At 43.4% G+C, this 14809-nt stretch overlaps 1 protein-coding gene across 2 annotated transcripts in view; it reads left to right on the top strand.

The window, feature by feature from the left end:
* The window catches only part of MBTPS1 (membrane bound transcription factor peptidase, site 1), a 28180-nt gene extending 15415 nt beyond the window's left edge, over positions 1 to 12765 (top strand). For both annotated transcript variants that reach the window (XM_014942391.1, XM_014942392.1), the window contains exons 15-23: positions 4 to 119; positions 2108 to 2264; positions 3162 to 3286; positions 4255 to 4332; positions 6058 to 6198; positions 9531 to 9662; positions 10166 to 10292; positions 10978 to 11108; positions 11938 to 12765. In XM_014942391.1, coding sequence (XP_014797877.1) covers positions 4 to 119; positions 2108 to 2264; positions 3162 to 3286; positions 4255 to 4332; positions 6058 to 6198; positions 9531 to 9662; positions 10166 to 10292; positions 10978 to 11108; positions 11938 to 12134 — 1204 coding nt within the window. In that variant the 3' untranslated portion in view covers positions 12135 to 12765. The remainder of the gene's footprint in view (positions 1 to 3; positions 120 to 2107; positions 2265 to 3161; positions 3287 to 4254; positions 4333 to 6057; positions 6199 to 9530; positions 9663 to 10165; positions 10293 to 10977; positions 11109 to 11937) is intronic.
* Positions 12766 to 14809: the final 2044 nt, after the last annotated feature.

Here is a 14809-nt window from a genome sequence, read left to right as displayed (position 1 = left end):
AAGGAATGGTGACCATATCCACACAAACTTCAGGGACATGTACCAGCACCTGAGGAGCATGGGGTACTTTGTTGAGGTTCTTGGTTCCCCGTTTACATGTTTTGATGCAAGTCAGTATGGTAAGCATGAGTTAATTGCCTTGTTCTCCATATTCTTAACTTCTTCCTAAAATATGGAACACCAAAAACGTTGTGGGGCGCACAAAGGAAAATTCTCATGGTAGTGGAAAAATACTCTTAACAGTAGGTGTATTTATTATTTATATGCTGATATTTAGTTGTGTAAAGTTTCACTGCAAAAGCTTGCTTGGAAGTCTAGTAGAATTAGTGCAGTTTTCTATCCCCATAATGAAAAAATGGGAGGAAAAGCCCACCTCTGAGTGAGTTAGTAGTCCCTTTGTATTCAGTCCCCCAAAGGCAGATCTGTATTTGCCAAAATCTTTTGGCACAGTCAAAATGAAGCATGATTTTACATGATTTAGAAGACTAAAATCAGGTGTGTCCATTCTGCTGTTTGGGGGTTTTTTTCCTCAGAAGTGGCATTTTAAAGCATTGATTTTTGTGGTTAGATAAAAGAGTGGGGAAAATATTCCTTTCAACCATATGCGATTAGCAAAGCAGAATGGGGCTTTTGTGTTCATCAGGAAGGAGACTGGATAGATTTTCCAGGCAGGGGACAGCCAAGCAGTCTCCATGCACTTTTCCGTTCCAGTTTCCCCTTCGATTTAACCATGACATGCTCCAAACAGGCCCTCTTTTGGGCTTTGATGTTTTTTAGTGGACTGTAAAGTGAGGGTGCATTGTCCTGACCATTTTTTTAGTTCTGGAAGGGTTGTCAGTAGTTATCACTTGTTTATCTTGATTCTTCAGTAAATATCTCACCATTGGTTTTTGGGTTCACTGAATGTACAACTAGATAAAGAAATGGTAGCCCTTAAAAAAGTAACATAATAGTTTCTCTTCTGAGACCACTGTTTTTATAGTTGATAGGGAGCAGCATTAGGCGACTTCTCTTTCCTCTGATTCACCGTTACCTTGCACCTCATTTGGTTATTAGTTTGTGGGGCTTCCAGAATTTCCTCAATGGGAAGGAGTGAGGGGTGGAAAATGCAGTGATCTGTGGTCCATCTACCACTTCTCTTTAGCTTGTGTTGTTTGCAGACTTGGTGAGGGTGCACTGTCCCATTGTCCATGTCATTAACATGCTTTCTACAGGATCTTTATGTAAAGGCTTTCCAAATGCAGACTGCCTGGACTTGTAGAAGTGACCTCATAGCAAAGGACTGTGAGACGCAGGGCGAGCATCAGTGGTTGATCAGGTTGCTCAGGGTATCGTCCTGTCAAGATCTACATTGTCTCTGAGGATGGAAACTCCACCACGTCTTTGGGCAGTCAGAAAGTGAAGAAGCAAAGTGACTTGATATTTAGAACCAATTGAACAGTATAAACACATTTTCAGGGAATAAAAGTCTATTTTTCTGGTTGTGTTTTTCAGTGATGCAGAGACGGTTGTGCTTGCTTGTTGACAGGAGTGGGAGAGGGCTATATGAAAGTGGCAATGGTACTTTAGTCAGGTCTGCTAAAATGCAGCTGTAGTTTTCAAGGTCTGAATCAAACTAAGTTGCAGTGTACTTGTTGTCTACCTGGCTGCAAATCTGCAGTAGCGAGTGCAGTGTCTTTTAGAATTGGAGCAGTGAAACACCACCTCACTGTGGTTGCATCTACATTAGCACTTTCATTTGGATCAGCGGTGAATCTCCTGATTGTCCTCTTCTGCCACAGTTTGGCTCAGTGTATGAAGCATTTGGATGAGACCAAACTGCATAATACACACCAGACATAGGTGGGCATTAGATCACGAGACCATACAAGCACGTGTCATAAGTAACACCCTTAAAAAGAGTACTGTGCTGCCAAGCTAAGTTTTGGATTTGTAAACTGAATCATCTTATATTTCGTATGCTTAAGTGTTACTCTTTAGGTGAACTACCAGAGCAGGGCACATGGACCAGATATGGTGCAAAATGTGCGCTTGTGTTGACTTTTGCATGGGTTGTGTGAATAGCTATAACATTACAGTCAACAGCCTGTTTTGCCTTTACACACAGGGACCTTACTGATGGTGGACAGTGAGGAAGAGTATTTTCCTGAAGAGATCACCAAGCTGAGGAGGGATGTTGATAACGGACTTTCACTTATAGTGTTTAGTGACTGGTATAACACATCTGTAATGAGAAAAGTCAAGTTTTATGATGAAAACACGAGGTACTGATTTGTGACGGTTCTTTGGGAAATAAAATGCCATAGAATTGCCATTTTGTGCACATATTACCCTAAAAATGCCATATATGATATGATGTGCTTCAGCACTTGCATGTTGCCCGTAAGAAGGGACAACCTGAAAAGCAAAATTGACCTTAAGCTGCAGCTTGAGGGTAACAGCTACCTATTTTATCATGATTGTGAATACTCCTTTGGGAATGTAATCTTCTCTTAAAGCCAAGAAAAACATTTACGATGAAAAGAAGTAAGAAATTGGAGACTGACAAAGAAAAAATGGATGTGTTTTCACTTTCAAGGAGCAGAATAAAAAGAAAATGTGCATTGCAAGCAGTATCGCCAGGTTATGCATTCGTTATTGAAATTGTATATTGAATTGTATATTGAAATTGTATTGTATAAAGAGAATTGTATTGTATAAAGAGAAAATACACCAATATCACCCATAGGTGATAGAGACCCCCATAATTACTGTTCTTGTCAGCCTGTTTTGTGTTACTGTTCAGCTAGAAAGATCTGTTCTGCAGTTTGTGAGCAAGTAACATTTTGCTTCATTAGAAAAATGAGATGCAGATTACATGACTGTTGGTTTTGACTCAGCCAAACAAAGAGCATAAGACTGAATTTCTTTCTAGCAAAGAGGAGTTTTCTGTGGAACTGAAATGCACTGAGAACTTTACATTAGTATTAACTTTTATTCAGAAGTGTTGGCGTCAGAGAGACAGCTGATCACATCCCTCTGAAGTTAAATATGGCTTTGAGATATAGTTTAGTATGTAAGTGACTTTGAAAAAGCCTGCATGTGGGAAGACACTTGACTTTTCATTATACAAACTCTAGGAGTGTATTTTAATAAACTGTGTTATGCTGTAATTTTTACAGACAGTGGTGGATGCCTGATACTGGAGGTGCTAATATACCAGCTCTCAATGACCTGCTGTCTGTCTGGAATATGGCCTTTAGTGATGGGCTGTACGAAGGTGATTTTACTATGGCAAATCACGAAAGTGAGTACTGGAGTCCATTGCCTACACCCGCTACAGTGTGTTATTGGGAAAATAGCTTTCTGTGAGAATGAGGTGGAGCGAGAGTCAAGGGAACCACTCACATTCAGTGAGAAGTGTCTCATAAACATGCTCAAATGATTACTTCCTTCATAGGAAATTTTCAGATCAGGTAATGCATGTCCTCAGTGGAAGCTTGCATTCCAGGTGCTGATACTTTGCAGAGTATTGTCTGTGTTTGTCTGGACTGTAAATATTAATTGTTAAATTGAAGCCTTTGGTTTAATTTTGCAATTATGTGGAAATTTGAAATTTTGGAGGAAATTGATAGGGACCTTTTCCTTGGGATATGCCAATTTAGACATGCATCACAACATCCTGAAATGTATTGTAAATTCTTAGAATCTTTTGAATTGTTTCCCTGAAATGAATGTGTTTGGGATTGACTAAGTTCAAGCTTTATGGTTAGGCCACAGGTCTGTGACCCTCCTGTTCTCTGACTTTCTAGGTTTAGCCAGTCTTTCTTTTTATCTGATCAAGTGACTTGATGTTTTTAAGCATTGTTTCCAAATCTCTGTCTTTTCACTGCCACATTTGGAAAGTGTATGTGAAAAGAGAAATCACCGGCGTTGAGGTCTCTGTATGCTCACCAGTCCTGACTGAAGGAGACGGGTTCTCTGTAGTATAAATAATGACTCTTAATGTGAAATACTACATTTCTCAAGGCGTTTGATTAAGCTTTTCAGTTTAAAAAACATAATGTCAGTCTCCTAAATGGAAAGATTAGAAAGCAGTATGTCAAGGTGAACCTGCAAAAGCTGTGCTTTCTCTGTGAATACACGTATTGGTCAGAGCAGTGTTCCTGGGAAAATTTTCTTCTGTGCTTGTTTTAACAGCTTAGTGAAATACGATGAGAAGGGAGGGAGTGTCATTTCTAGTCTTTAAACTGCAGTTTTTGCCATGTCTTTCAGTGAATTATGCATCAGGATGCAGTATTGCAAAATTTCCAGAAGATGGCATTGTCATTGCACACACATTTAAGGATCAAGGTATGCGCTTGCTGGTCTTTTGTCTGTGTTTTGAGTAGAACTTTGGAATTGGTGCACTATTAAAGCTACAAAGTCTAAAGGTATAAAAACAATGAAGGGAAAAACACATCAACAGGGTAGGTATTCTTTCATCTTGCCTAGAACATGTCGTTGGATGCCTAATGGGCAGCTGCAGTATGACTGTGCAATTTTTATATAGTACAACAATATCCATGTGTATATATGCAGTCATTTATTGTATTTGCTGTAAACACATCTGTGTGGCAGGGAGGAGGAAGAGTGTCAATTTGACAAGTAGCCTGCTAGACCTGCTTTCCCTGTTGAATCCTTTTCATTGCAGTCATGAAGCAAATGAGCTGATGTTTTGCTTCTACTACCTAAAGGTGGTATCTAAAGAAAAGGAGACTAAATACTGAATTTGAAGTTTGTCTTATTTTGTTTTTTGAAATGAGCGTTAGAGGCGGGAAACCTTTAACCTAAAACCATCTTTCTACAGACTTCATTTTAGTTCTTTTGTGAACTGGGGTATTTTCCCTCCTGCTGCATATTGGAGCTTTCAGTTTACAGGAGGTGAAATGATTGGCTGGATTTGTAAGATACAAATGGCAGGTTTACAGCCAGGTGTCCTATGGGTATTGCTGCACATACCTGTTTATACTGAGAAGGTTCCTGTGCTTTTTTTTCATCTTTTCTTTTCATCGAGTATCTCAGTTATAATTCTAAACATCTTGCATATACGTCTTTTAGGTTGCCACTTTATTACTCAGATACTTGCAGTGCTTTTGGAGGCAGGCTTTTAAATGATACTCCTTCAAAAATTTCTCTTTACAATATTGGTACGAGTGTTTCAGAAAAAGGCTGAGAAGCAGATCTCTGAACCATGGCAGGGCTGGACATAACGAAAACCAGCTCTATCTGAGAGCAGCTGGGGTGAGGAAGGAGTAAAATTTGCCAATGGAAGGTGGGAAAACTCACTTGAGCTTCTTTTTTTTTTTTCTTTTTTTTTTTAACTTTTGATTTAGGTATCCTTGCTAAACAATCCTTTTTGTTGCTGAATTGAAAGCTGAACAGACAAAGCACAAGTTCTGCAGAGTTGCAGGAAGATTCAAGCCCAGCAGTCTTTAAAATCGATTTACCCTGAACAGCTGCTTTAAACTACTTAAGTCAAAGCCTTTGTCTTGCAGCTGCTGCTTACAGAGAGACAGATGTTGTGTTTCATAGAATGTCTCTACTCTCTTGTTAGTTCCACAGTCAGTTTTTTTCTAGGAATAAGTAGGCATGGCAGCAAAGTAATTTGGGGAGGAGCAGTGTGGTGATAGCTGATTTTTAAGTTCCTGTGTCCTGTAGAATTCTGCAGAAGGACTAAAACAGCATAAAGCAATTTGTAAGGCAGATTGTTTTGATTTTAAACGTGCTGCTGAAAATATTAGGATTTGTCATTTGAGAATATTGAAGATGATCCACGTTGTGAGGTCTCTTTCTGCTTTTCCACCAAAGAAAGAAAAGCATTAGTATCAGTAGGAAGCTTCACAGTCAGGGTCTTGGAGCAATTTCATTTTTATCGTAACATCACAGGGTGTTTGAAAACATTTTGCTTAAGTATATCACATGAAAAAGTAGTGTAGCTGCATTTGTAAGTTTGCAATGTAGGCTGTGTTGATTTATAGGTAAGTTGATGATGTTTTAGCTTTGCAGACTAAGAAATATATTTGTGCTTTGCTTTAGGTCTTGAAGTTTTAAAACAGGAGACTGCTGTAATCGAAAATGTCCCTATTTTGGGACTTTACCAAGTTCCTTCTGAAGGTGGTGGCAGAATTGTTTTGTACGGTGACTCCAATTGCTTGGATGACAGCCATCGACAGAAAGGTGTGTGAGCTTCAATGCACAGGAAAAGTTAGTGTCCAGTGGGGGTTTTACAGCTCCTATCAGATGTAGTTGTTTTCTAGGGAATCTAAATATTCCAAACTTGGGATTAATCTCCATTCTGCTGTGCTCTAATGAAAATGCTGTAAGGTGCCATTACAACAAAACATTAATTACCCCCATGATAGATGGGAGCATTCCCCATCCCCCCACACAGGTCCCTTGCCTTTTTTTCCATTCCATGAGCTTTGGGGGCTGGTTTTGGGGTGGATTCTGTATTGGGAAGGTTTGGTTGGTGGGTTTTTTTGCTGCTTTGGGGTGGTTTTACTTCCAGAAAGCAATGCTGTTAACACATGCTTGATTTGAGGCCATTAGGGGATGCTAGGGGGTGCCTCAGGACTCAGTGTTAGGACCATTTCTATTTAATGTCTTTATTGACGATCTTGATAAGGACATAGGGAGTATCATCAGCAAGTTCTCAGATGACACCAAGTTAAGCAGGGGTGTTGATTCCCAGGAGGATAGGGAAGCCCTGTAGAGGGACCTAGAGATTGGATCACTGGGCCAAGATCAACGGCATGAGTTTCAACAAGGGCAAGTGCCGGGTTCTGCACTTGGGCCACAACAACCCCCTGCAGCACTACAGGCTGGGGGAAGTGTGGCTGGAGCTGCCTGGAGGAAAGAGACCTGGGGGTTCTAGTTGACAAGCGGCTGAACATGAGCCGGCCGTGTGCCCAGGGGGGCAAGAAAGCCAATGGCATCCTGGCTTGTATTAGAAATAGTGTGACCAGCAGAAGTAGGGAGGTGATTGTGCCCCTGTACTCGGCACTGGTGAGGCCACACCTCGAGTGTTGTGTCCCGTTCTGGGCACCTCAATACAAGAGAGATCTGGAGGTGCTGGAGCGAGTGCAGAGGAGGGCAACGAAGCTGGTGAGGGGGCTGGAAAACAAATCGTATGAGGAGCGGCTGAGGGAGTTGGGACTGTTTAGTATGAGGAAGAGGAGACTGAGGGGAGACTTCATCACTCTCTACAACTACTTGAAAGGACACTGCAGAGAGGTTGGTGCTGGTCTCTTCTCACAGGTAATTAATGACAGAACAAGAGGGAACGGCTTCAAGCTCCAACAGGGTAGGTTTAGACTGAACATTAGGAAGGAATTTTTCACAGAAAGAGTGGTGGGGCATTGGAACAGGCTGCCCAGGGAGGGGGTTGAGTCACCATCCCTGGCTGTGTTTAAGGGACGTTTAGATGGGGTACTGAGGGATATGGTGTAGGGGAGGACTATGTAGGGTAGGGTAGATGGTTGGACTCGATGATCTCAAGGGTCTCTTCCAACCTGAATGATTCTATGATTCTATTCCCTATTTCCCCAGTTGCATTTTCAAAATGTTTATGTAGTACAATGGATTTTATCTGTTGAGTTTGCTTATCAGCATGCCTTGTTCCCTTTGCAATGTTCGACTTGTTCCCTTTGCAGTGTTTCCTGTGAGTAATGTTCAACATTTCAGTTGTGCATTACTATTTTCAGGTTAATTCTGCTCTGACACAAAAGTTACACAACTGGTGTAACTATCTCAGAAAGTAGAAACTTCTGTTTGCGTTTTCAAAGCATTTGTTTGCAACTTTAGGTGGGAAGTATGTGAGTCGTGTGTGCCAGAGAAGCCGTTCTCTCTGTGTGGTTGGTCCTTATAAAACCTTTTTCTAGCGCTCTGTCTGATCTGACTTTTAAAATTTTTAAGAGATGATTGGGTTTCTCGTGACATGTAAAGCACAAGATGGTAGATCTTTGGCTCGAGAAGCTGAAGATAATGCAATGTGAGGTCTTTTTCTGCATTTCCACTGAATGGGATGTTCAACCTGAATTTTCCTTGTGTGATGAAAAGTACATTTATAATTAAGCTTTTGTCACCGACATTTTAAAATACTGGATTATGTAATCCATCCCTTGTCTAATTTATTTATGTTTAAAGGAATTTACTGCCTAAGGGAGCTCTCCGTCTGCAGCTCATTTCTTTCTCTCCCAAACATTTTCCTTTGAAAGTTCTGTGGTTTCTACTCACTGTCTTTGGGTGCCTTCGAGTGAATTGCTGTAACACCAACATAATGGTGCCTATGGACTTGCTTTAGATTATTAAAAGCATATAGCATAAGATATGTAGCTTTAAATTAAGTAGTAGAAAACCGTGCTTGGTGACCTCCCTAATGCTGTTAAATTCAGAGTGACTTGTGAAGCAAGAAAAAGTGGAAGGCTACAAAGAAATCCTTCAAAATTGGCTTTTAAGTTGTGAATCAGGAGCTATGTCTCCTGCAGAGATACCAGTGGCTTTAACTGAGGTAAATTCCTAATGTTTGTGAATATAAATCCTTAAAAATCTGATTGATCTCTTTAAAAATCAAAGGTGAGGGTTTAAGGGACACCAGGATTATGAGGATTAATTCCCATTCCCAGCCAACTGTTCCTGGGGGGAGAAGTTCTGAGAAAAATAGTTTGCTGTGTGGTGGAAATAGCTGATAAAGCATCATCCTACTCCTGCAAATGTAAGTTTTAGAGAATCGTGATGTTGACTTGCTGAACTCCTCGTTCGTTAGGGGTAACTCTGGATTGAGGTAGTAGGAATTTAGGAGAGAATCAAAGCGAGGGCTCGTGTGCTGTAGAAGTGCAAAGGAAAACCACGATCAAGTATATATTGTGGCATTGATGCCCAACCTGGCCCATACCATAGCTGCTGTAGCACTGCTTTTGCTTTTGCTTTAGCTGGGACAGAGCCAGAACCTTTCCCCTTCGTTTGTTTGTTTGTTTGTTTTTTTAAGCTTGGGAAAGCAAGTGGGTCACAACTTTCAATTGAATGCACTACCTTGTTCTTACTTTTCTTTGCAAGGTATTTATTTTATCCTTTCCAAACAAGTAGTTAGTTCGCTGTTTCCGTCTTTAAAATGATATCAGAAGTTCTGAGCTTCCTGTGTTTCCACACCAAAAAGCCTCGTAATTTTTTGCAGGGACTTGGCTGGCCTTGCAGAACCTGGAATTCCTGTATTTAAGACCTGTTGGTTTATGTCCTACTCCCCAAAAGAACCAGATTTGGTACACAAGAGAATATTTTAAAACTGAATGATTATTTTTGTGTTTGTGTATTTTTGTGTTTGTGTGGGGTGAGTCTTGAAAGTTGCATCTTCCTGAAATTGGATCTAGTACTTCAGAAGGAGAAAAACAAGAGCCAGAAAAAAATGATTGCACTTCTAAACGTCATTACAGCCTTCTTAACAGGAAGAAAAGCCATTTTAAATGTAGCATAATGCATATCTTGTTTTGGGCTTGGGGCTGTGAAATCCACAGATTGCTTTTGGCTCCTGGATTCCCTCCTGCAGTACACTTCTTACGGGGTGATGCCGCCAAGCCTCAGCCATTCTGAAAACAGACAGCGACCGCCGGCAGGAGTCGGCTACTCTCTCCCCGAGCGGATGGAAGGTGAGAGCCTTAATTTCCCACAACTGAGGGAGTGTCAGGGTGGAATTGAGGAAGACTCAGGCAGACCTCTTGAGTTATATGCCAGTAAGTTAGTTTGGTGTGAGCTCTACGATGTTCTGTTGTTTTACTAGAAGAGAGCACTTACTGTAGGGTTTTGTAGTGATACAGTTGTGATTTGACTGAAGAAAATGTTCTGTTCATAGAATAGGAATTTTTAGATGCCTGTTTGTGCTAGGGAGCGTTCTAGTTACTACCTACGGAACGTATATAAAGTGTTTAGTCTTGTCTCACATGCTGCCAGCAAAACTTGGATTATCTGCTGTTGTAGGTGCAGTGTCTTACTGTTTTGTAAGGTTAATTTGAACCGAGATTTAGCTATGAGTCATCATTACTCTAAAAAACTCCTGGTTTTACAGCAGCTCTGTTTAGCCGGAGGTGAATGTCAGTAACTCTTATCCTACCAGTCTTTTGCTAACCCAGTCTGTCTCTGCTGCGAGTTGCAGGTAACCATTTGCATCGATACTCAAAGGTGCTTGAGGCTCACTTGGGAGACCCTAAACCCCGGTCCCTTCCTGCTTGTCCTCACCTGTCCTGGGCCAAACCACAGCCTTTGAATGAAACTGCCCCCAGGTTAGTATATGTCTTTATTATAGTTACGCAACAAGTCTTGCTTTTGAGAGTTCAGCTGAAAAAATTATTTGTTCCATCTGCTTTGGAAAGAGACAGCTGGAATGCCTTTCCTAGAGAAGTACCAGATTGCGAAGAGGAAATGATGATTAATGCTTCTTCAGTGAATAATTCTGACTCGCCTTATAGCTATGCTGTGAAACTGCAGGATTTTCAAAATAGCTTCACGAGTAAATTCACTGTTGTGATTGAGTGATCCCAAGTTAGAGTGAATGGACTTGCTTAAATCCATCATCGCTGCTTGCCTTTGAAATAGTCTTCCGAAGCAGCTTCTTGGACAGCTCACCTAGCTCTGCCTTCTGGTCTGTCATTTGTCAGTCACTTGAAGGAAATGTGTCAGCGTGTAGCCCGTACTTGTCTGCTGAGCTGCTAATGGAGACTTTTGGTACTTGGTGTGCAAGAGAGAGAGTTGTTAGTAAATAGTTGCCAATCCAAGTGTGTCCCTGTGGTGTCTTAATTTAACTCCAGAGGCCTGAAAACTGCAGATCTTAAAGAATGGATCAGACTATCATCTGGTTCCAAACTAGTTAGTTATTTATAGGTTCCAATGGTCACTTTATGTTTCTACAAAATTCCTTGCATTACTGAAGCAAGTGAGCAGACACCTCTGTCTTTAACTTTCTTCTAGCAACCTTTGGAAACATCAAAAGTTACTGTCAATTGACCTTGATAAAGTGGCTTTGCCCAGTTTTCGACAGAACCGCCCCCAAGTGAGACCCTTGTCCCCTGGAGAAAGTGGAGCATGGGACATTCCTGGAGGTAAATATTGAAAAAATTGAAAGTCGCTGTTTTGCTTTGTTTTTTGTATAAGTTTTGAAAAAACTACAAACACAGCGCAGCCAGAAGAGAAGTCACATGTTTATTTTCAGTTGTGAAAAACATGCAAATAATAGCATGGCTGTGTTGGAAAAGGCTGACTGATGAAGCCTGTGAGATATATTTTTGTGTATCAATATTTTATTCAGAAGAAATCTGGGAGGAAGATTTTGGTGGGTGATTTTTAGGTAGTTGAGGTTTGTTTTGGTGCTCTTCAGACCAAGGGGTGTCGGCAGCAGTCCGTCTCCTTGGGAGTTGTGGCTGGATACCTCCTGCTAGTTAAAATTCCTTGTGTGAGTGCACAAAAGCAGAGTAAAAATGCCTGTAAAAATGAAGAATTTGGTTCTATAGCTCATTCTCATCATGTGCATGCATGTTCTCTGGAACAAGCACAAAATCACTTTCCTCGTAGCATCAGAATTTGGTGTGATGTATAGAAATTACTTAGAATTATGGCCGAGTGTTTGCACTGCTGCTCTAATGCAGACCAGAAGGTGGTTGTTGCAGGGGAGATCTGGGTTACACATGAATGTGCCCAGATAGGTCAAGATGGAAATGCTCATGCTTTTCTATAACATTAGCATCCTGCCTTACTTTTGCTAATAAGTCTGCAGTTGTTAATCTTCCTGTCTGAAATGTAATCTGATTAATAGCTGTTTCATCTTTGAAACATGAGTTACCATCGGATCGCTTTGCTCAGTAGTGTTAACGCTGCAAAGACATCGTAGCTCATGTGGTCACAAGTCTCTTCCAAACCTCTTTGTCTTCCCAGGTATAATGCCCGGCCGGTACAACCAGGACGTGGGACAAACTATTCCAGTCTTTGCTTTTCTCGGTGCCATGGTGGTTCTGGCGTTCTTTGTGGTGCAGATCAACAAAGCAAAGAGCAGGCCAAAGAGACGGAAACCGCGAGTAAAACGACCGCAGCTTATGCAGCAGGTTCATCCACCAAAGACGCCTTCTGTTTGAGAGCTCTCATTTGCCAAAGATGACCTCCTCCTACCGGTTGCTCTCCTGGGTGATCCGTCGCTCCCAGTGAAGGTGCAGCGAACGCGGCACTGATCATACTGGTGACTTGCACTTGGCATCATCTCGTAGTCTTTGGTTTCTGGAGAGAAAGAGAAAAAAGGACCTTGTTTGATTGTCTGTTTATAGAACTGCAGCTTTAAGCAGCCGAAGCCACCAAAGACTTGAATACTGTTTAAATGGCTGCTTAGTCACTACACATCCCAAGAGGGGAAAATGGACCTTTTTTTTTAAGCTGACCAAACTAAAATATATTTGTTTAGAGGCTATTTTCTATATTTATTGTTGGGAAGGGTGGGGGGAAAAGTCACTTTAAGGGCCTCTGCTAAGGAAAAAACAGTGCATTTTTTTGGATGGAATGCAATTTTCTAGAACGGTATTATGCTGAAGAGTATAATGTGCACCATTAAAGGAGAGAGGGGGTGAGAGAGAGACCAGTACAAACCGGTGAGGCATATTCCTGCAGTTTATTTTTATAAAGCCAACTACCATGATGTTTTGTAATTTTTGGTCATGATTTCACCGTTGTTGGTGAAGAAGATTTTCAATAAATATGTTATCTATATGAAGCTGAGACAGTGTGGTAGATGGCTCTTCTTTCCACTACCGGCCACAGAGAACAAGTTGTTGAGTAGAGAAAATTCTCATGTCTCCCCCTCTTTTTGTAGCGAAGTTGCAAGTTCTTTTCTGGCAGCTGCTTTTATCGCTGCTCCAAATAAAGAGTGCCTTTTCCCAGGCCCCAGGTGGCCTGGGGCAAACCTTCCAAGAGGTGGCTGTGAGTAGGGTTTCATAGTGCACAAGTGTCCTGCAAAAAGGGTTGGGAAAACCCATTTTCCCTAACCTGGAGAGCAGCTGGCTCTCCCCAGCCAGCCTCTTCCCTTCTGAAGATGCACCGGAGGAGGTGACATCCTGTTGCCGTGCCAGAGAAGGGACTGAGCTTTCACTTTGCAGCCATTAGTGGAAGCTCACTGGGGCTGAGAGGGTCCCAAGGTTGTGCTGCTTGTGCCGTCCCAGTGGGGCTGGAGCCCGTTGCTCCTCCCGCTCTGACCATGCTGACACGGAGGGGATTTTGTCCCTCTCATCTGTGGTGTTGAGGTCTCTCGTACAACAGCTGGCAACAGCTCTGCAAGTTGTACTGGTCATGGAAGAGCTGTCAGTAGAGGTGTAAAATCCCTCAGAAGATGTTGCAGATACCAACGTGTAATTGTGGTCTGTGTTCATTTGTCCTGAACAAGGACTGTCCATTGGCACCTTTGTACCTTTGACTGACTTCAAATGTAGGGAGTAGTGTGGAAAATACATCAGCAGCCCTTTTTCCATCAAAAAGAGAGGAGGAAGGCACCTGCTGAGGTGACGCAGCAGCGGGTGAAGCTGCCGACCCACGAGGACCCTCAGGTTACAGCTCGCACCCAGATAAATGGGAAAATGGGGAAAACAGGAGTGAGAAAGCGCAAAGCCACTGAGCAGAGAAACCCCCCCGGGGGCCCATGCCCCTTTGGGGGTGGACTGTGTCCCTTTGATTTGGGGCGCTCCCATCAGAGGGAGCCTGGAAAGCTTTGGTGTGGGTGCTAATGAGCAGGCTTGCTCCTCTCACCGCGACGCTAATGAGAGATTACAGCTCCTCTGCGGAGCTTGAAACCAGAGTCAAGCTGTATTAGAGCGCTAGTCCGAGTAAGAGCCTAAAATACCAATGGCTGGTATTTTACAGCCCAGTGGCCAATTTCTAAATCATAGAGGCCAATTATTTCTGAAGCCTTTGGTGTGCAGCTAATGAAGGCCTGGAAGGGCCCTTCTAACTGGTTATAAGCCCCGTAGGTGGCAGCGGTGCAGTGGAGGCGGCAGGCACAATTAGCCATCCTTAATTCCTCCGAGCAGCTGATTAAAGTCTCTTTATCCGTCTTACCGAGATCAGAAGGGCACATATTTGGGAAATCAAAAACGCATTAGGGGCTGTCAGCCAGCACCAGGGTCCCCTGTGCTGAGCCCTGGGGCGGTGGCATGTGCCAGGAGTGACTGTACCCTCCGTAAGGGATGGTCTCCTCATCCTTGTGGGGTGCAGCCTCCTCCATGCGGGTCCCCTGCAGCATCAGTCACCCCATCCTGTTATCCCAGCACCCCCTTTCCCTGCATGGAAAGGTCTCTCCAGTGCAGGAGCTGCCCAGGTGGGCTTTTGCCTGCTGCGGAGGCGCCAAGGGGTGCTGGCCTCATCCTGCACCCCACGAGGGGTGCAGCATCCACCAGCCAAATGATCTCCGGCTGCAGCCACCCTCCCTTGCCCTCCCCACCCCGGGATGCTCCAAAATGCCCCGTGGTGGGAATTCCATGGGGTGGGGTGAACCCACCCTGAACGGGGAGCCCCCAGGCCGCACACCCCGCGCTGGGAGCTGCTGGGGCTGTTGGCTTACCCCACCGCTCTTTGAGACGTGGGGATGCCCGCGGGACCACTAGTCCCGAGCCAGGGGGGTGCCGTGTCCTCCCCCCGGCTGGCCACGGGGCTCCGGGGCGATGCCCCCTCCCTTGCACCCGGGCCGGGGGTGGGATCGGGACGGGGCTTCCCTCGGGGGGGTTCCCACGGCCGGTTCCTGCTCCCTCCCCGCGGGGGCGGGGGTTCCGCGGAG

Source organism: Calidris pugnax, unplaced genomic scaffold, assembly GCF_001431845.1.
Source record: "Calidris pugnax isolate Ruff unplaced genomic scaffold, ASM143184v1 scaffold28, whole genome shotgun sequence".
Lineage (NCBI taxonomy): Eukaryota > Metazoa > Chordata > Aves > Charadriiformes > Scolopacidae > Calidris > Calidris pugnax.
Note: the sequence above shows the minus strand (reverse complement) of the source record. Positions and strands in the feature narration are given on the sequence as shown.